The sequence below is a fragment of the Hemicordylus capensis genome, chromosome 2 (genome assembly GCF_027244095.1).
Source record: "Hemicordylus capensis ecotype Gifberg chromosome 2, rHemCap1.1.pri, whole genome shotgun sequence".
Lineage (NCBI taxonomy): Eukaryota > Metazoa > Chordata > Lepidosauria > Squamata > Cordylidae > Hemicordylus > Hemicordylus capensis.
Window position 1 is genome coordinate 3,981,493 of NC_069658.1, and position 15,521 is coordinate 3,997,013.

Sequence of the window (15,521 nt, forward strand, 5' to 3'; positions counted from 1 at the left end):
TAGGAACAGAACCACTGAAGAGCAGTGCCCCCTATTCCCAACTCTCCCAGGTGACCCAGAAGGATACCATGGTCAATGGTGTTGATTGCCGTCAAGAGATCCAGAAGAACCAGCAGAGTCACACTCCCTCTGTCGATTCCCCGGTAAAGGTCATTCATCAGGCTGACCAAGGCTGTCTCAACCCCATAGCCCGTTCTAAAGCCAGTTTGAAATGGGTCTAGATCAGGGATTCTCAACGTGTGGGTCCCCAGATGTAATTGGTCTTCAGCTCCCATAATTCCTAACCAAAGGCCGCTGGGGCTGGGGATTATGGGAGCTGAAGTCCAGTAACATCTGGGGACCCACACGTTGAGAAACCCTGGTCTAGATAATCAGTTTCCTCCAAAACCGCCTGGAGCTGGTTAGCCACCACCCTCTCGATTACCTTGCCCAGCCAGGGGACATTGGAGATTGGCCTATAACTATCCATTGCTGAGGGATCCAGGGGAGGCTTCTTAAGAAGCGGTGTAACTATTGCTTCCTTCAAACAGGGAGGCACCCTACCTTCCCTCAGCGATGCATTTATGATATTGACTAGGCCATCTCCACCAACCTCTCCGCTAGATTGAAGCAGCCAGGTTGGGCAAGGATCCAGAGAACAAGTGGTAGGGCGTAGCTCTCCAAGAAGCTTGTCCACGTCATCAGGAGTCACAGATTGAAACTAATCCAACCTAATACTGCAAAAGAGATTGCGGGATACCTCCCTCACAGACCCTGCAGAAATAGTGGAGTCCAAGTCGGCCCGAATACAGGAGATTTTATCCGCAAAGAACCAACTGAAGGCGTCACAGCAGAGTATCTCCGGGAGCTGATTTGAGGCAGAAGAAGCAGAAATTATACTCCTCACCACCTGGGATAACTCTGCCATACGTGAACCCGCAGACGCAATGCGCGCCGACTAAAAACGCTTTTTTGCTGCGCGCACTGCCATTGCGTAGGTCTTCAGATGGGTTCTGTGCTGCATCCTGTCAGATTCGAGCTGAGTTCTCCTCCACTTGCGTTCCAGTTGCCTACCAAGCCGCTTCATCCCCCACAACTCCTCTGTGTGCCAGGGGCCATCTTAGAAGCAGGCCTGGAGGGATGCTTAGGAGCAATAATATCTACTGCCCTGGTGAGTTCTCTATTCCAGGTTCTCACAAGGGCATCGACAGAATCACCAGCCGCACCAACATCGAAACCCTCCAAGGCCTTTTGGAAACCTGCTGAGTCCAGCAGAAGGATGTGTGCCAGGGGCTTCCAATCTTGAATCTCCAGATGGTGATGGACTACAACTTTCATAATCCACAGTTACAGTGGGATGATGGAAGTCGTAGTCAATATCTGGGGACTCAAGAGTGGGAACCCCCAATGTATGCCACCTTGAACTCCTTGCAGGAGAGGTTGGGATAAAAATGAAACAGTCATTCTGTATAATCTCTGCTTGCCCCTTGATGATGAGGGATGAGTGTGTAAGCTCCCAGCAACAATACACTGGTTGCAGATTGTTGCCAACCACATGGCTCTTGGTAACTTGCAGCTGCCGCTCCTGCTGCCAGTACCTTGTATTTAGGTATTATCTCTCAGGACCAAGCTTTTAAAGTAAATAAATCCTTCAGCTGAATTTTACTCCTTAGGATGTAGTGCTGCAGTATGGCTGTGTGTGGGTTCAGTTTTGCTTTGCGGTTGTGGTCTTGTCTTATAACAATCTTCTGTGACAGGTTCTGTTTCACAAAGGCTTTAATAGTGTTCCCACCGAGGAAGATGAAGTGTAGAGTGGTTCAGGGATGTAGATGACAACTACCAGAGGCGTATCTAGGGAAAATAGCGCCTAGGGCAAGCACTGAAAATGCGCCCTCTGTCCAGATATCTGACGCCCATCTTTCAGATAGCTTTACCATAGTAACAGCTAAAAAATACAAGTCAGGCTCGTTAATCTTTTAATATTTCAGAAACTATTTAGCAGTGGATGTAGCCAGACCAAAAAAATGCTGGAAAACTACAAATTTCAGTATGCTGGGGCTCATGAAATACCCCAAAACTATGTGGAGGTATACTTGGAAAACTAAACAGAAGTGTCTGTCTAATTCTCTATTATGCATTGTAGCATCGCTATTACATAAGTTTAAAAAATAAATGGAGAATTTGACTTTTCCCAGATACTCTGAAAATAATTAAAGGATATGCAGAGTAAACTGTGTCACTGCTTGGAATATATTCTAGTCTTTCAGAAAGACAGTTAAAATGAGACAAAGAGAGCAAGAAATTCCCAGAGGCCTTAATACTAAGGATTTCACACTGATTCAAAGACAAACTCAACATTAATAGCCATATTAACATATTAACCCATTTAACTCACTTATCACAAGAAGCAAAGTAAGAGCAAATGAATACAATCCTAGCTCATAAGCTTCAGCTCAGTATTCACAAGCCTTGATTCTCTGTACATAGTGCCAAACTAAATATGTGTACAGTGACTTATATTAAATTAATTTTTTTTACCTGTAGCCCCTTCGGGGGGCTTCCTAAAGGCCGTGGGGGGGGGTCTGCAATGGTTCCCCCTCCCCCCGCTGGCCTCTAGGGCCTCGCAGGGACCATTTGAGCATGTGCAGTGGCCATTTTTAATTTTTTTTCTTTTAAAAAAGGCCACTGAAAACAAAATTGCCACCGTGCATGCTCAAATGGCCTTTGCGATTCCTGGCATGGCCTAGGGCCTCACAGAGGCCATTTGAGCATGCATGGTGGCCATTTTGTTTTCGGCAGCCATTTTTTATTTTTTTTATTTTAGAAAATGGTGCCCCCCTTCAAGTGGCTTCCGGGGCACGTGCCCTGCCTGCCCTATCCTAGATACGCCCCTGACAACTACTACTATTCATAGCCTGCTCTTCAATCAAAGATCTCAGTTTACATAGAAAAATACATAAATAAGATGGTCTCCTGTCCCTAAAGGGCTCACAGTCTAAAAAGAAACACAAGGCAGATACCAGCAACAGCCACTGGAGGCATGCTCTGCTGGGGATGGATAGGGCCAGTTCTCCCCCTGCTAAATAGAAGAGAATCCACTTTAAAAGGTATCTCTTTACTCAGTTAGCAGGGGTAGACTGCTCTTCAAAAGAGAGATCACTCATCCATGTAAATATATATCTGATTAGGCCTCTCGTCCTGTGCTCCTCTCCATGGCACTTCAGTCTGTCAGAGAGAGGAAGGCTTCTTCCTCTCTAGAAGGGGCACTTGTGGAAACTTGTGTTGAATATGATCCTAGCAGCGAGAGCAGTGGGTGATTCAGCTAGCCTTAAAGACACATGATGATTCAGGAGGGAGTTGCCCTCACATGCTTTGTCTTCTCTGCTTTTAAGAGAAGGCCAGTCTTCCGAGCCACGTATGGAACCAACACTGATTCTACATTGTGTTTGTGGCTTGGGCTTTCCACCAGGATTCAAGACTGTGTGTCATGGAGTGGAGCTTTCTGGCCAGCCAGGGTACAGTTGTCATTCCTCCACCCCACCCCCCCACCCCCAAGTCTGATGGCCCAGGCAATTGCAAATTGCTACAGGGAGTTTGTTAACCAGGAAGACCTGAGTTGAAATCCCTCCTTAGCCATGAAGCTTCCTGGGTGAACTTGGGCCAATCACACATTCTTGGCCTAACCTTCCTCTGAGTTGTGAGGATAAAATCAGAGGAGAGAACCATGGTCTGCCGCCCTGAGATCCTTGGAGGAAGGATGGGATAAAACAAAATAAGATGGGATAGGGACAGAGGAGAAGAAGAAGAAAGGATGTTCTTGAGCAAATGTGTCTTGGTTCATGTGACTGTGGCCTAACAGCTTGTGTAAGGACTAGAGTGGTGTGGTGAAAAACGACCTTTCCTTAGGAAACTCATGGTTTGATCTGTATTGGATTCTGGTACTTAAGAATCTCCTGGATTGTTGTTGTAAACCAGTACCTCCCATGCCATTAGTACAAAATAAAAGTATCAGTTCAGGGATTCTGACTCAGAGTTCTTGTTGTATGTCATTTCTAAAGCATGTCCTTTAACATTTGGCATGTATTGCAAACCTTACTCCTGTTTGAGGGGAGCCTAGTTAAAAAGTTGAACCCTGAAGAAACATTGTTTGTGTCTGTATTTTAAGGATGTTGTCGGCTCTTTTAGAGGACAGGAATAAAAAACAGGCTTTGCAAAGTCTAGGAAGTAGAAATGTATAAGTAAAGGCAGTGTGGCAAAACACATTTCAAGTTATTAGAGAAGCTTTGTAGCAAGTTAAATCAGCAAAGGGAGGGCAAAGACATTATAGGATTATGACTGCACCCCGCATCCCCTCACCTATATATTATATTCCCTAGCAGTCTTTGTTTAAGAAGATTGGTTGATTTAAAAGGCAGATGTTCTTGCTTGTGGCTGTGTATCGGTGTTGAAGTGGGGTGAAGCTGTTTGGCAGTTAAAAAGCTTTAAAAGCCTGGCAGTGGTGGAACTGTGGGCACTCTTTTCTCCTTTCCCCCTGCAAGCCCATGCTACCGTCTTCTCTCATCGCATACTTGGGGCTCCGCTTTCGCAGGAAAGCCTGGGAAGAGATATGGCTTTCTTGCAACAGGGATTTGAGATCCAGTAAGCTAGTGATGAGAGAACTGCTTTCTGGGTTGGGTAACAATCGTTGTCCCACCATGTGAGTTGGTCATGGAGCTGTGGAGCATGGAATCGAAGGCCTGTTTCAAATGCTCTGCATTCCACCCTCCTGTTGACCACTCCTGAGAAGTGGAGAGAAAAGAATACAGAGAAATCCACAGGCTTCTAACATCACTTAGAACTGGCCCTAAACAAGGACAAGTGTGTTTTTCAGAAGCAGTCTCTCTTTTGTAAAGTGAGTGTTTTCAGTACTAGCATGGTTAATTCAAAACCGGTAAGAGACTCTTCTCCCCCATTCTTTTTCTGCAACTGCAGAATCCAAAGCAAGTTTCCAAAGTCTAGTAGGCAAGAATAAAAAGCAGTAGGTATAACTTGTTTTAGACAATGAGCCGCTTTTGCCAGTATGTTCGTCCAATCAGAGTGGACAGTCTCTACCTAGGTTAAGACCATCTTGCTGATTTAATCTAAGACCTTAGATGATGTCTCCTCAGAACTAGAATGTGGGTTAGAGAAGTGCTGCTTACAATATCCAACTTAATCAGTTTCCTTCTGATTCGGTTGATTTCTTACAATAACAGCAAAGCCTTGGAATTCTCAGTGGCCTTCATTAGAAAGCAGAAGACACATTTGTAATTTATTTATAATAATGTAATTTATTCTAGTTGGAAGATGTAGAACATCCTGCCAATCTGGAAAGTGAGCTAAGCCCAAACAGACAGCCAAAACTGAGACCTCATAGGTTTTTCGGCCAGGGAGGAAATATACCTGCCTGTCAGTAGAACAAAATATTGCTGAAACCAAATATTCTCTATCTCTTAGTTTAACATTTTTGTTTCAGCAATAATTTGTTCAGTAGGGATCAGTGCCCGCCCCTGCTGAAAATCTTATGAGCTTTCAAATGTTTGCTTTCCATTATTTACCAATATATTCTTCATCTTCTGAGCTAAGTTACTAACATGTCATCTTTGCAGTCAAGGCCACTGCAAATTCTAATACTTGTTTGACTTGGTTCATAAGCATATAGCACTTGGTCATGGCCTTCTAAAGTTTCATAAGGCACACTTGGATCTGGCTTTTCAGTAGTTTCTGTCAACTTATTGGGCCAATGTATTCCTAAAACAATAAAGCCTGCTTAGCACAGGCATCTTGCAAGATGCAGATCAGCACTTAGATCAGGGCTGCTCAACTTTGGCCCTCCTGCAGATGTTGGCCCACAGTTCCCATAAGCTCTGGCTATTGGGCACTGTGGCTGGGGATTATGGGAGTTGTAGTCCAAAAAAAGATGGGGGTGGGGCTACGTTGAGAAGGCCTGACTTAGATTGAGAAGACGGGTGGCATAAGGATGTAGGAATGAGTGTAAAGGAGTTGTTTAGTAAAAGATGCAAATGGGAGCTGAGAAGAGATTCAAGGTGAACTTAGAACTTAGGAGAGGAGAGCTGGTCTTGTGGTAGCAAGCATGACTTTCCCCCATAGCTATGCAGGGTTTGCCCTGGCTGCATATAAATGGGAGACGATGTGTGAGCATTGCAAGATATTCCCCATAGGGGATGAAGCTGCTCTGGGAAGAGCAGAAGGTTTCAAGTTCCCTCCCTGGCTTCTCCAAGATAGGGCTGAGAGAGAGATTCCTGCCTGCAACCTTGGAGAAGCCGCTGCCAGTCTGTGAAGACAATACTGAGCTAGATAGACCAATGGTCTGACTCAGTATATGGCAGTTTCCTATGTTCCTATGTTAGAGGCTCATATGGCAACAGAATGAAAGTGAATGTGATTAGAGAACTCTCCAGGAATTGGGGAAGTTCAAGGCAGACCTTGGACAGTGTTAAGATTTCAAAAAGTTTCTGCTCCTAGTCTCTTTTGAACACAGCTAAGGTCTTATGACTCTAGACTCAAATTAGAAAGCATGTGCGTGTTGTACATTGTCTGCTGGAGACTTGGGAGCTTAAGCGTGTCTCTTAATGACTGAAGGATTTATCAGGCTGACTGTACAAGCTTGTTTAAATTGTGCCAATTAGACGCATTCATGGAATTTAGTGGAATTTGTTTGGAGTACAGAATTTGGGTTGTCTTGGTATTCTGGTACAGAATTCTATAGTATAGCCATCCTTGAGTATTGGTATAGCAATGTGGTAAAGCTGGAAGCAATCTCATGGTCCTGTACTGGAGCAAATCTTTGTCTTTTGGGTTCTGTTCCTTAGTGTATGTCAAGGAAGTCTGTTCCCTAGTAAGCCGCCTATGGTATAGCTCTAGCCTGCTATGGCCCTTGGATGCTGCACTTGTGAGAGTGGGAGGCTGCAGATGCTGGAAGCAGCAGGTTCAGGGGAATGGTTATAAGCTGCCAAGCCCAGGGGATCAGATGGCTTGCCAGACACTTATTTTGGTGGAATGTGTGACTTCTGTTGGTTTGGATACACAGATGCTCTCAGTGGCCTTTCAAGTCGTCTTCTCTGTAACTTCATAATGAAACCGGATATGATGTTGCTTTCTCCTTGATACATGTAGATGATGTTGATGACTATGAGAGCTGAAGTCCAATTACACCTGGGGACCCAAGCTTGAGAACCCCGGGGCTTGAGAAAACATTATCCTACTAGAATACTTTGCTGAATTTACTTGTTGGTGTATGAGGAATGTTTGCTGCTTATGAAGTAAATGGGACAAGGGAAGAGGAGATAATTTGATGAATCTTACCACCCAGTCTGGGAGCGGAATGTTCAGCTTATCCATGTTGCATCCTTAATCAGGGCTCTTTCTTCCTGCAGGATTTGGACGTGGCAGAGGAAGAGGAGCAGGGAGGTTTTCAACCCAAGGCATGGGGTAGGTTTTTAGAGCATGCTGGGTGAAAGATATAATATAGTAACTAAAAGAGGCTCTGTCAACATGATTTTGAGTGGAAAGAAATTACACAGATTTGTGCAATGGAAAATCAAAAGCTAAATTATACACAAAATGTTAATGCTCTTTATCCTAGTAGCAGGAAACTTGATAAAATGTCACAGGTAGCAAAAACACCAGGCTTGAGCAAAATGAGTGTCTCCCCACTCCTGACTGCCAGGGAAGCTGTCTGGAGTAATTTAACACTGTAGAGACAGAGATTGATAAACTCAAGCAGCTGGCTTGTTGCCTGAGAAAAACATAAAACTAGGATGAGAATTACTTTTGTTTCATTTGACATATTTGTATACTGCCCAAAACTTACATCTCTGGACAGTTTATAACAAAACAATACAAATTAAAACTTTAAAATTTAACACAGTGCTAAACTATTAAAAACTGTAAATCTAATTAAAAGCTTGGGTGAACAAATGTGTCTTACCTGCCTTTTAAAAAGTTGTCAGAGATGGGGAGTCTCTTATTTCATTAGGGAGTGCATTCCAAAGCCTCGGGGCAGCAGCAGAGAAGGCTGCTGAGTAGCCGTCCCTGAGTAGCCACCTCTGATTATGTTGATTCCTGTTGCCACCTTCACAATCACACAATTAAGTGTCCAAAGCAGGTATTTTAAAAACCCATGCCGTGAATGCTACAAAGCAGAGTACAGGTTGATGCATTGTAATATTATTACGGTTTGTTTTTGTTTTGCCAATATCACCATTGTGTATGACCTCCAGAAAAACCTCCTGGATCTGGTGAACCTTTGTGAAGAGCAACTTCCAAGAGAGTTTCTTTGGGTACATTGTTTGTGTTAGAGAAGGTTCACTTAAAGCTACTCTGTAAATAATACTTACGTAATGAAAAACATTAAAATCTAGAAGCAAAATGTATTATGTATGTTAAATAACTTCCTTTAAGATTATTTTAAAGTCATCTGAATGTTAACTACCCTGTCTGTAATGGCTTAATGGTGATATTCCTTTGGTTTTAAGCATTTTTCAAGAGGCCTAGGAAGAAACACATCCAAATCTAGCAGTTGGTCAGATGCAATTAGTGGTTACTTGAGAAACTATAAGGGCTACCCAATGCCACTCAGACATTGGCACACAGACATTGATAGCAGTGGTTGGGGTTTCTGAAGCCCTTTTTTTCTTTGGAAATGGAACTGGTGGTGATTATGGAGGCTATGGAGGTTGCTATACCAACAGTTAACCCAACATGTGAGCTTTAAAAGAAGCTCTCTATACAGTCTAGAATGGACATCAGGCTGAGGGGATGGGGTGCAGAATTAGTAGGCCTCTCTGTGATCATTCACCCAAGCTATTCTCCTCTTGTGGTTTCTGAAATTACATCCTCTGCTGGCAGTAGGTGGTTGCTCCTTGGTACCATCTGGCAGTGTCAAATTAATTGCACGTTTGCTCTCTTGCACTTTTGAACAGAGTAGAGCTAAAAGGCAGGTTTTAAAGACATAAAGTTCTTCATCCTACTTTTTAAGAAGTGTGATAGTGGCAGAATCGGGGACCTGTTCAGACATTACCTCTTCTTCTGTGTGCAGTGAGAGCAAGGTTTGGAACATAGAAACATAGGAAGCTGCCATTTACTACTTCGGACCATTGGTCCGTCTAGCTCAGTGTTGTCTACACAGACTGGCAGCGACTTCTCCAAGGTTGCAGGCAGGAATCTCTGTGAGCTCTATCTTGGAGATGCTGCCAGGGAGGGAACGTGGAACCTTCTGCGCTTCCCAGAGTGGCTCCATCTCCTACGGGAAATATCTTACCGTCCTCGCACATCTAGTCTCTCATTCATATGCAACCAGGGTGGACCCTGCTTACCTAAGGGGACAAGTCATGCTTGCTACCACAAGACCAGCTCTCCTCTCATACATCCTCACCATGTGTCTGCACACATCCTCGCTGTGTGTAGAAGATAATGTCTAATTCCACAGGAATCGAAATGCTGAATTATCTTTGCTCTGGATATTGCATCCATGTTCTCTGAATCTCCTGCTGTCTCTCTTTACTAAGATCATGTTCAGCAAAAGTTTTTGCAAATGTCCCTTGTAGAGAGGAAGATGTTTCCTCTTTCTGATACTGAAGTGCCATGAAAAAGGGCAGGGGATGAGAGGCCTAATCAGAAATGTTTACATGGACAAGACATTTCTCTTTTGAAGAGCAGTCTTACTCCCCACCCCACTTGAGCAAAGAGGTACCTTTTAAAAGTGGCGATTCTCTTTGAAGAGGGTGGGGGAGCAACTGGCCCTATACATCCCCAGCATAACATCCCTCCAGTGGCTGTTGCTGGTGTCTCTTGCTTTCTTAAAAATAGATTGTGAGCCCTTTGGAGTCAAGGAGCCATATTAATTTATTTATATCTATGTAAACCACTTTGGGAATAGTCAAAAAGTGGGCTATAAATACACAGCGTATTCTTAAATCACTAGTGACTTGTATACAGTGTTCTCTCATGTTTTCCATCTGTGTACGGAATGAGTTCTGTTCTGGGCTGCAGTGTGTGTGCACCTGCATTCAGAGTGGGGCCTTCCTGATTCAACCTGAGCAGGATGTAAAATTAACTGAGCGAACATCAGAAAACTTGTGAAGCACACACATGTGCACATACGTTAGAGGGAATGCTGCTTGCATATGAACTTGCTTTTTCTATATGCCACTTAATGGCCCATCCTTTTTCTTACAGGTTGAGTTGAGAAGCTTATTAAATCATATTTTATTATGTATAAGAAGCTGCCTTACCTCATTGATCCATCTAAATCAGGTTTTTCTCATCAGTGATGTTAGTTTCCCAGAAACATTTTTTTGAAAGCTTTCCAATGTCCTAGATCAACTTGGATTTGATTTAGTGTGCTTGACTTCAGGTTTAGTAAAGAAAGCTAAAAAAAGTGCATGTGCCATGTTAACTTAGCATGCTGTATAAATATCTCACTCGTTTCCCCCATAGCCAAAAGTATTTGAACTGAAATACTAATTTTTTTCCTAAAATGCACTTCATATTCAAATGAATGCAGAATTTGATTTGGAAAGTGTTACTGGAATACTGAAATATATTAAGACATGTCAACTCAATAGCAGACAATTGCTTATATTTAATTTTTTAGGGGGAAAGGTGGAGGTGCTGATAACCCCATACATGCTAATTTTAGCATACCCAAAGAGCTATGTATTTACATTATATATGCATGTATGAATTTTAAAAAAGTGATTACAATTTTGAAACTGCCCAATTTGACTACTGTTGTATCCATCATTACTAATTAAGTCATTAAATATAGCATTGTTGCTAATCATTATGAACAAAGCATTCTTAGAAATATATAGTTTTCTGTAGAAAAATAGAGCAGTGGAAACATTTCCGGAAAACTTCGTTTGAAATCATTTCTTGCTGGCCCTGCCAGCTATGATTGATTAAAATATTTTTTGGGACAGCAAGCCATCTTATTTATTTTTCTACTTAAACTGCTTTGAGAACTCTTGTTGAAAAGTGAGATGTAAATATTTGCAATAAAAGGAAATGTCAGCTGTTGGGTCTGAGATATAATATATGCGAATCAAATGCTGAACCATTGAGCTGCAGTCCTATTTCATTAACAGTATTTTTATTTAAACAACTACATTGGAAGCAGTTCTGCTTTCCTCCCACCCTCCCCCAATCTAACAGGAGTGCTTTCTTCTGCAGGCGAACATGTTCAGAGAGGCAGTTCAAGTGGCACCTTCACACTTTCATATCTCATTAGTCGAGCATGTCATTTGCATGCATCAGGTCCCAGATTCAGCCCCCAGCATCTGCCAGTTAAAAAGGCCGAGGAAGCAAGGCTTAGAAAGACCTTGGAGACTTTGGAGGATCATTGTCTATCTATCAGATTATCCTGGGCTAGATGAGCCAAACATTGCACTCTATATAAGGCAGTACTGAATGTCCCCTACAAATTTCTAACTTTCTCAACTCTCTTGACCTGTAGGACATTTAACCCAGCAGATTATACGGAATCTTCTGCCACAGATGGTTTTGGAACAAAGGAGCCTTGGGAGCCTGGGCAGAATGATGCTGATGGAACAGGTAAAGCAACTTTACAAAAATATGTATAACTAAACGGCTTCCACTGACGTGCAGAGCAGCAGAGTATTTCTGGGAAGACATTGGTTTGACTAGTGCAAAATGATTGCACTAAGTCTGGAGCTTGCACAACTTCAGCATGTCTCTTTTGTTTTAATGGGAACTTCTGCGGAAGAGTGCTGTGAGTGCTCATATAGCACTCAGGCACAAACCCCCGGGTTTTTAGCACAACTAAACTAACTACTTGGACTAGCACAAATTTGTTGATTCTGCAAGTGTGCCACTGTTCTGAATGCCTGCCACTGGGCTGGTTCTCATGATCGACAGCTGGGTAGGAGGAAGAATCCTGCCAGACCTGGAGCCCCGTGCATGCTCTGGAGAAACAGTCATCTTGTGTTGTCAAAAATCGAGGTAGAGAGAAGAGACGTGATTATGTATTAGCTGCAATCTGCGTAGGATGAAACAGGACATGCTTTCACTCCACCTGCAATACAGTGCTGGGTAGATTTTGTGGGTTGGTTGCCGCTGTCCTGTCTAGATTGCCACCAGCACACGATCACTTCCCTCCCCTCCTACCCTGATTTTTGCTGAGAAACAACTTCTTGGGTGCACACGTGGAACTTGAAGCCTGATTGGATGCTTCTCTTATCAAGCTGTTGGTCATGAGAACAAGCCTTCTGGGTTGTTGAGGAGGGAGTAAGGCTCTGGGCATAATTGTGGGCATTGGTCTTCATTGTAGGATGAATCCGTCTCTCCAGGTTGGGACCTGGGGGCACAGTTATACAGTGGCTCTGCTCCTACCTGGAGGGTCATACTCAGAAGGTGTTGATTGGGGATGCCTGCTCCACCCCTTGGCCTTTGGCCTATGGGGTGCCACAAGGCTCTATTCTGTCCCCCATGCTGTTTAACATTTACATGAAACCCCAAGGAGAGGTCATCCATGGGTGTGGGTTGCAGTGCCATCAGTATGCTGATGACACCCAGCTCTACCTATCTTTTAAGTCAGCAGACACCAGGGAGGCAGTGGATGCTCTGAACCGGGGCTTGGAGGTTGTTCTGGACTGGATGGGAGCAAACATGCTGGAACTTAATCCAGATAAGACGGAAGTGCTCTGGGTTGGTAGAACTGATCATCTGAGGTAAATTTGGTCTTGGGCGGAGTTATGCTCCCTCTAAAAGACAAAGTCCACAGCTTGGGGGTTCTTCTGGACCTGACATTGTCCTTGGAGGTGCAGTTGGCGGCAGTGTGCAGGAGCACATTTTACCAACTATGTCTGGTACGCCATCTGTGACCCTACTTGGAGAAGTCAGACCTGACCTCAGTCACTCATGCATTGTTAGCATCCAGATTGGACTACTGCAGTGTGCTCTATGTGAGGCTGCCCTTGAAGACTGTTCAGAAGCTTCAGCTGGTCCAGAATGCTGCAGCAAGGATGCTCGTAGGTGCAAGTCATTTCACACGCATCTTGTGGCAACTTCATTGGTTACCGGTCTGCTTCCCGGCTAGATTCAAGATGCCAATCTTGACCTTTAAAGCTCTACATGGCTTGGGGCTGGGCTACCTGTCAGACCACATTTGCCCATATGAATCTGCCAGGGTCCTCCATTCATTGTCTCAGGGCCTACTCATGGCCCCACCACTAACAGAGATCTGGTTGGCAGGGACTAGAGACAGGGCCCTTTTGGTTGTGGCCCCTCGGCTTTGGAACGCCCTCCTTGAAGAGTTTCACCCTGCTTCCTCCCTCATTGTTTTTAAAAACAACTAAAAACACATCTTTTTAAGGAGGCTTTTTAATGCTCCATCTTTGGTTATATCTGGTAGGTTCTTTAGATTTTAGTTTTTTTAATTCTTAGTTTTTAGTTTTTAAAATAACTTTTAATTTGTACTTAATACTGATTGTGGTTTTTAACCTGACTTTTTAACTTGTTTACTCAATTTGGTTAATTTTTTAAAAATTGTATATATTTTAACTATTTTATTGTTGTGAGCCGCCCTGAGCAGTAGTGTACTGGAGGGGCGGGGTATAAATATTTTAAATAAACAAATAATAAAATCACAGAATTGTAGGCAAGGAAGCAGCTTTGGATATTATAATTGCATGGGCATTCTTTTCCCTATCCAAGCAATGTATTTATTTTAAAAAATGGTTTTTGTGCTGCTTGAGGAGGATGTCTCACTTGGGTTATCCTTCTCATGTGCTCCAGAGGGCAGGACTTCAGTTAATTAGCTTGAGGCTTTGTAAGCCCCAGGAAGGGTAACCCCTCCCAGTTTTTCTAGTCCTGCGTTCTTGCTTCAGAGCCAGCCTATTGCCTTTTCAGCCAAGCCTTCTCTGTATTCTCTTTACAATTAGTTTCTCCCTCCTACCTCTAGACTTCTAGTCAGTATTTTTCCTCTCCTTTTCCCCTGTCGTCCTATCAGAAAAACCAAACCAAAAACCTTTTTTCATTCCTCGTTCGTTGGGTTTCTCTTCCCCACCCTGCTTCTCCTTCTCCTTATCTGGATATGCAGCAAGCATCTCGTGTAAGGCACATTCTGTTGCCAAAAGGAAGGCAGAGGAAGCTGCTCTTTGCTCATCGAGGAGGAGCACTATCACCCCATCCCAGGCAGCAGGGACGTTGAAGATCTCCCAGTCCTTGCCAGTGCCACTGGAGGCAGGAAGAGGAGGCCCCGACACTATGGAGAGTTCCTCAGGGGCTAAGAAATGCAAGCCTTAGCTTGTGCCTGCTGTGGAGGAGCCCGTGTGACCAGTGCCCCACTGCCTCATAAGCATCTGCACAGGCCCAAGGCTGCCCCAGCGCCCAGGCCTACAGAGCCCCTGACCGATCCTCGACAGAGGCCAGCTGAACCACCAGAGGGGAAGGTGGGAGTGCTCCAAGCGGGCCCCTCCCAACCTCAGGAGGAACGCCTCAGCCTGCCACCCCCGGCGGCCAGGGGGATGATGATGATGAGCCCGGGCATTCTTTGCTAGCAGCGCCTGCCCTTCCTAGGTCAGTCCCATCTGGCAAAACACCTGGATGGCCACAGCTTGCAAATTTTGGATCTGTGAGACCAGGGCCTTCTTGCTTGTCCTCCCTCCCTTGTCCCCCAGCCCCAAATCCAGCTTTACCTGTTGAAATGCCTGCAAGCTGGCTGGCTTGGTTCCAAGACATACTTGATAAGTTGCTGCAACAGTGCAAGTGCACTGAGTCTACCAAAAAGGGGATAGAAATAAAGACTCATCTTCTTCCTCATCTGAACCTACGGCTAAGGAATTAAAGAAAATATACAGGTGCAAAAAGTCACTAATGTCAGAGATCGAAAAAACACAAGGACCAGAGGGATCAGGGCTCCCCATCCCACTCTTCTGCTGTTTCAGACTGTGATTCACGTACTCCCCCACCCCAGGGAACCAGGCCTGAATCTATCCAACACATGACCCACTGAAATACTGAGAACCCATTGGAAATACCAGACAACCCTGACGTGGACCCTAATGGCTGAATAGTCAGATGACCAGAATTTAAAGCATTCTGCTACTTCTAAAAGGCTGTTTATCTCTGAGGACTTTTCACACCTTTTTCACAAGGTGCTGAACACCCTGGGCTTACAACAATCACAAATGGAACAACCTACATCCTCCAGAGAAACCTTGGTGTTTCCAACACCTAGATCAAAGGAGTTGCTTTTTCCATTCCCTGACTCCTTTGCAGAGACAGTTTGCCAAGAATGGCAAGCACCAGCAGTGTACATAAAACCCATTCAGCTGGTTAATAAGCTGTATGGCCTCACACAAACTGCATCTGGAATGTTTCAGGCACCCTACAGATGCCCCTTTAATATCTGGCGCCATTCTACCCTGAGATGGGGAGAGCTCTCTCAGGGATCAGACTAAGAAAAAGATTGAATCTAACTTAAAGAAAGGTTATGAGGCATAATCGCTTGCTATACGGGTGTCCTCAGCAGCATCCGT

The 15,521-nt window shown here is 44.2% G+C and overlaps 1 protein-coding gene across 10 annotated transcripts in view; it reads left to right on the forward strand.

Annotated features, from left to right (window-relative positions):
* UBAP2 (ubiquitin associated protein 2) overlaps positions 1 to 15,521 on the forward strand; it is a 173,284-nt gene that overhangs the window by 76,481 nt on the left and 81,282 nt on the right. For all 10 annotated transcript variants that reach the window (XM_053297005.1, XM_053297000.1, XM_053297004.1 and 7 more), the window contains 2 exons: positions 7,395 to 7,449; positions 11,477 to 11,574. In XM_053297005.1, the coding sequence (XP_053152980.1) occupies positions 7,395 to 7,449; positions 11,477 to 11,574 (153 nt within the window). The remainder of the gene's footprint in view (positions 1 to 7,394; positions 7,450 to 11,476; positions 11,575 to 15,521) is intronic.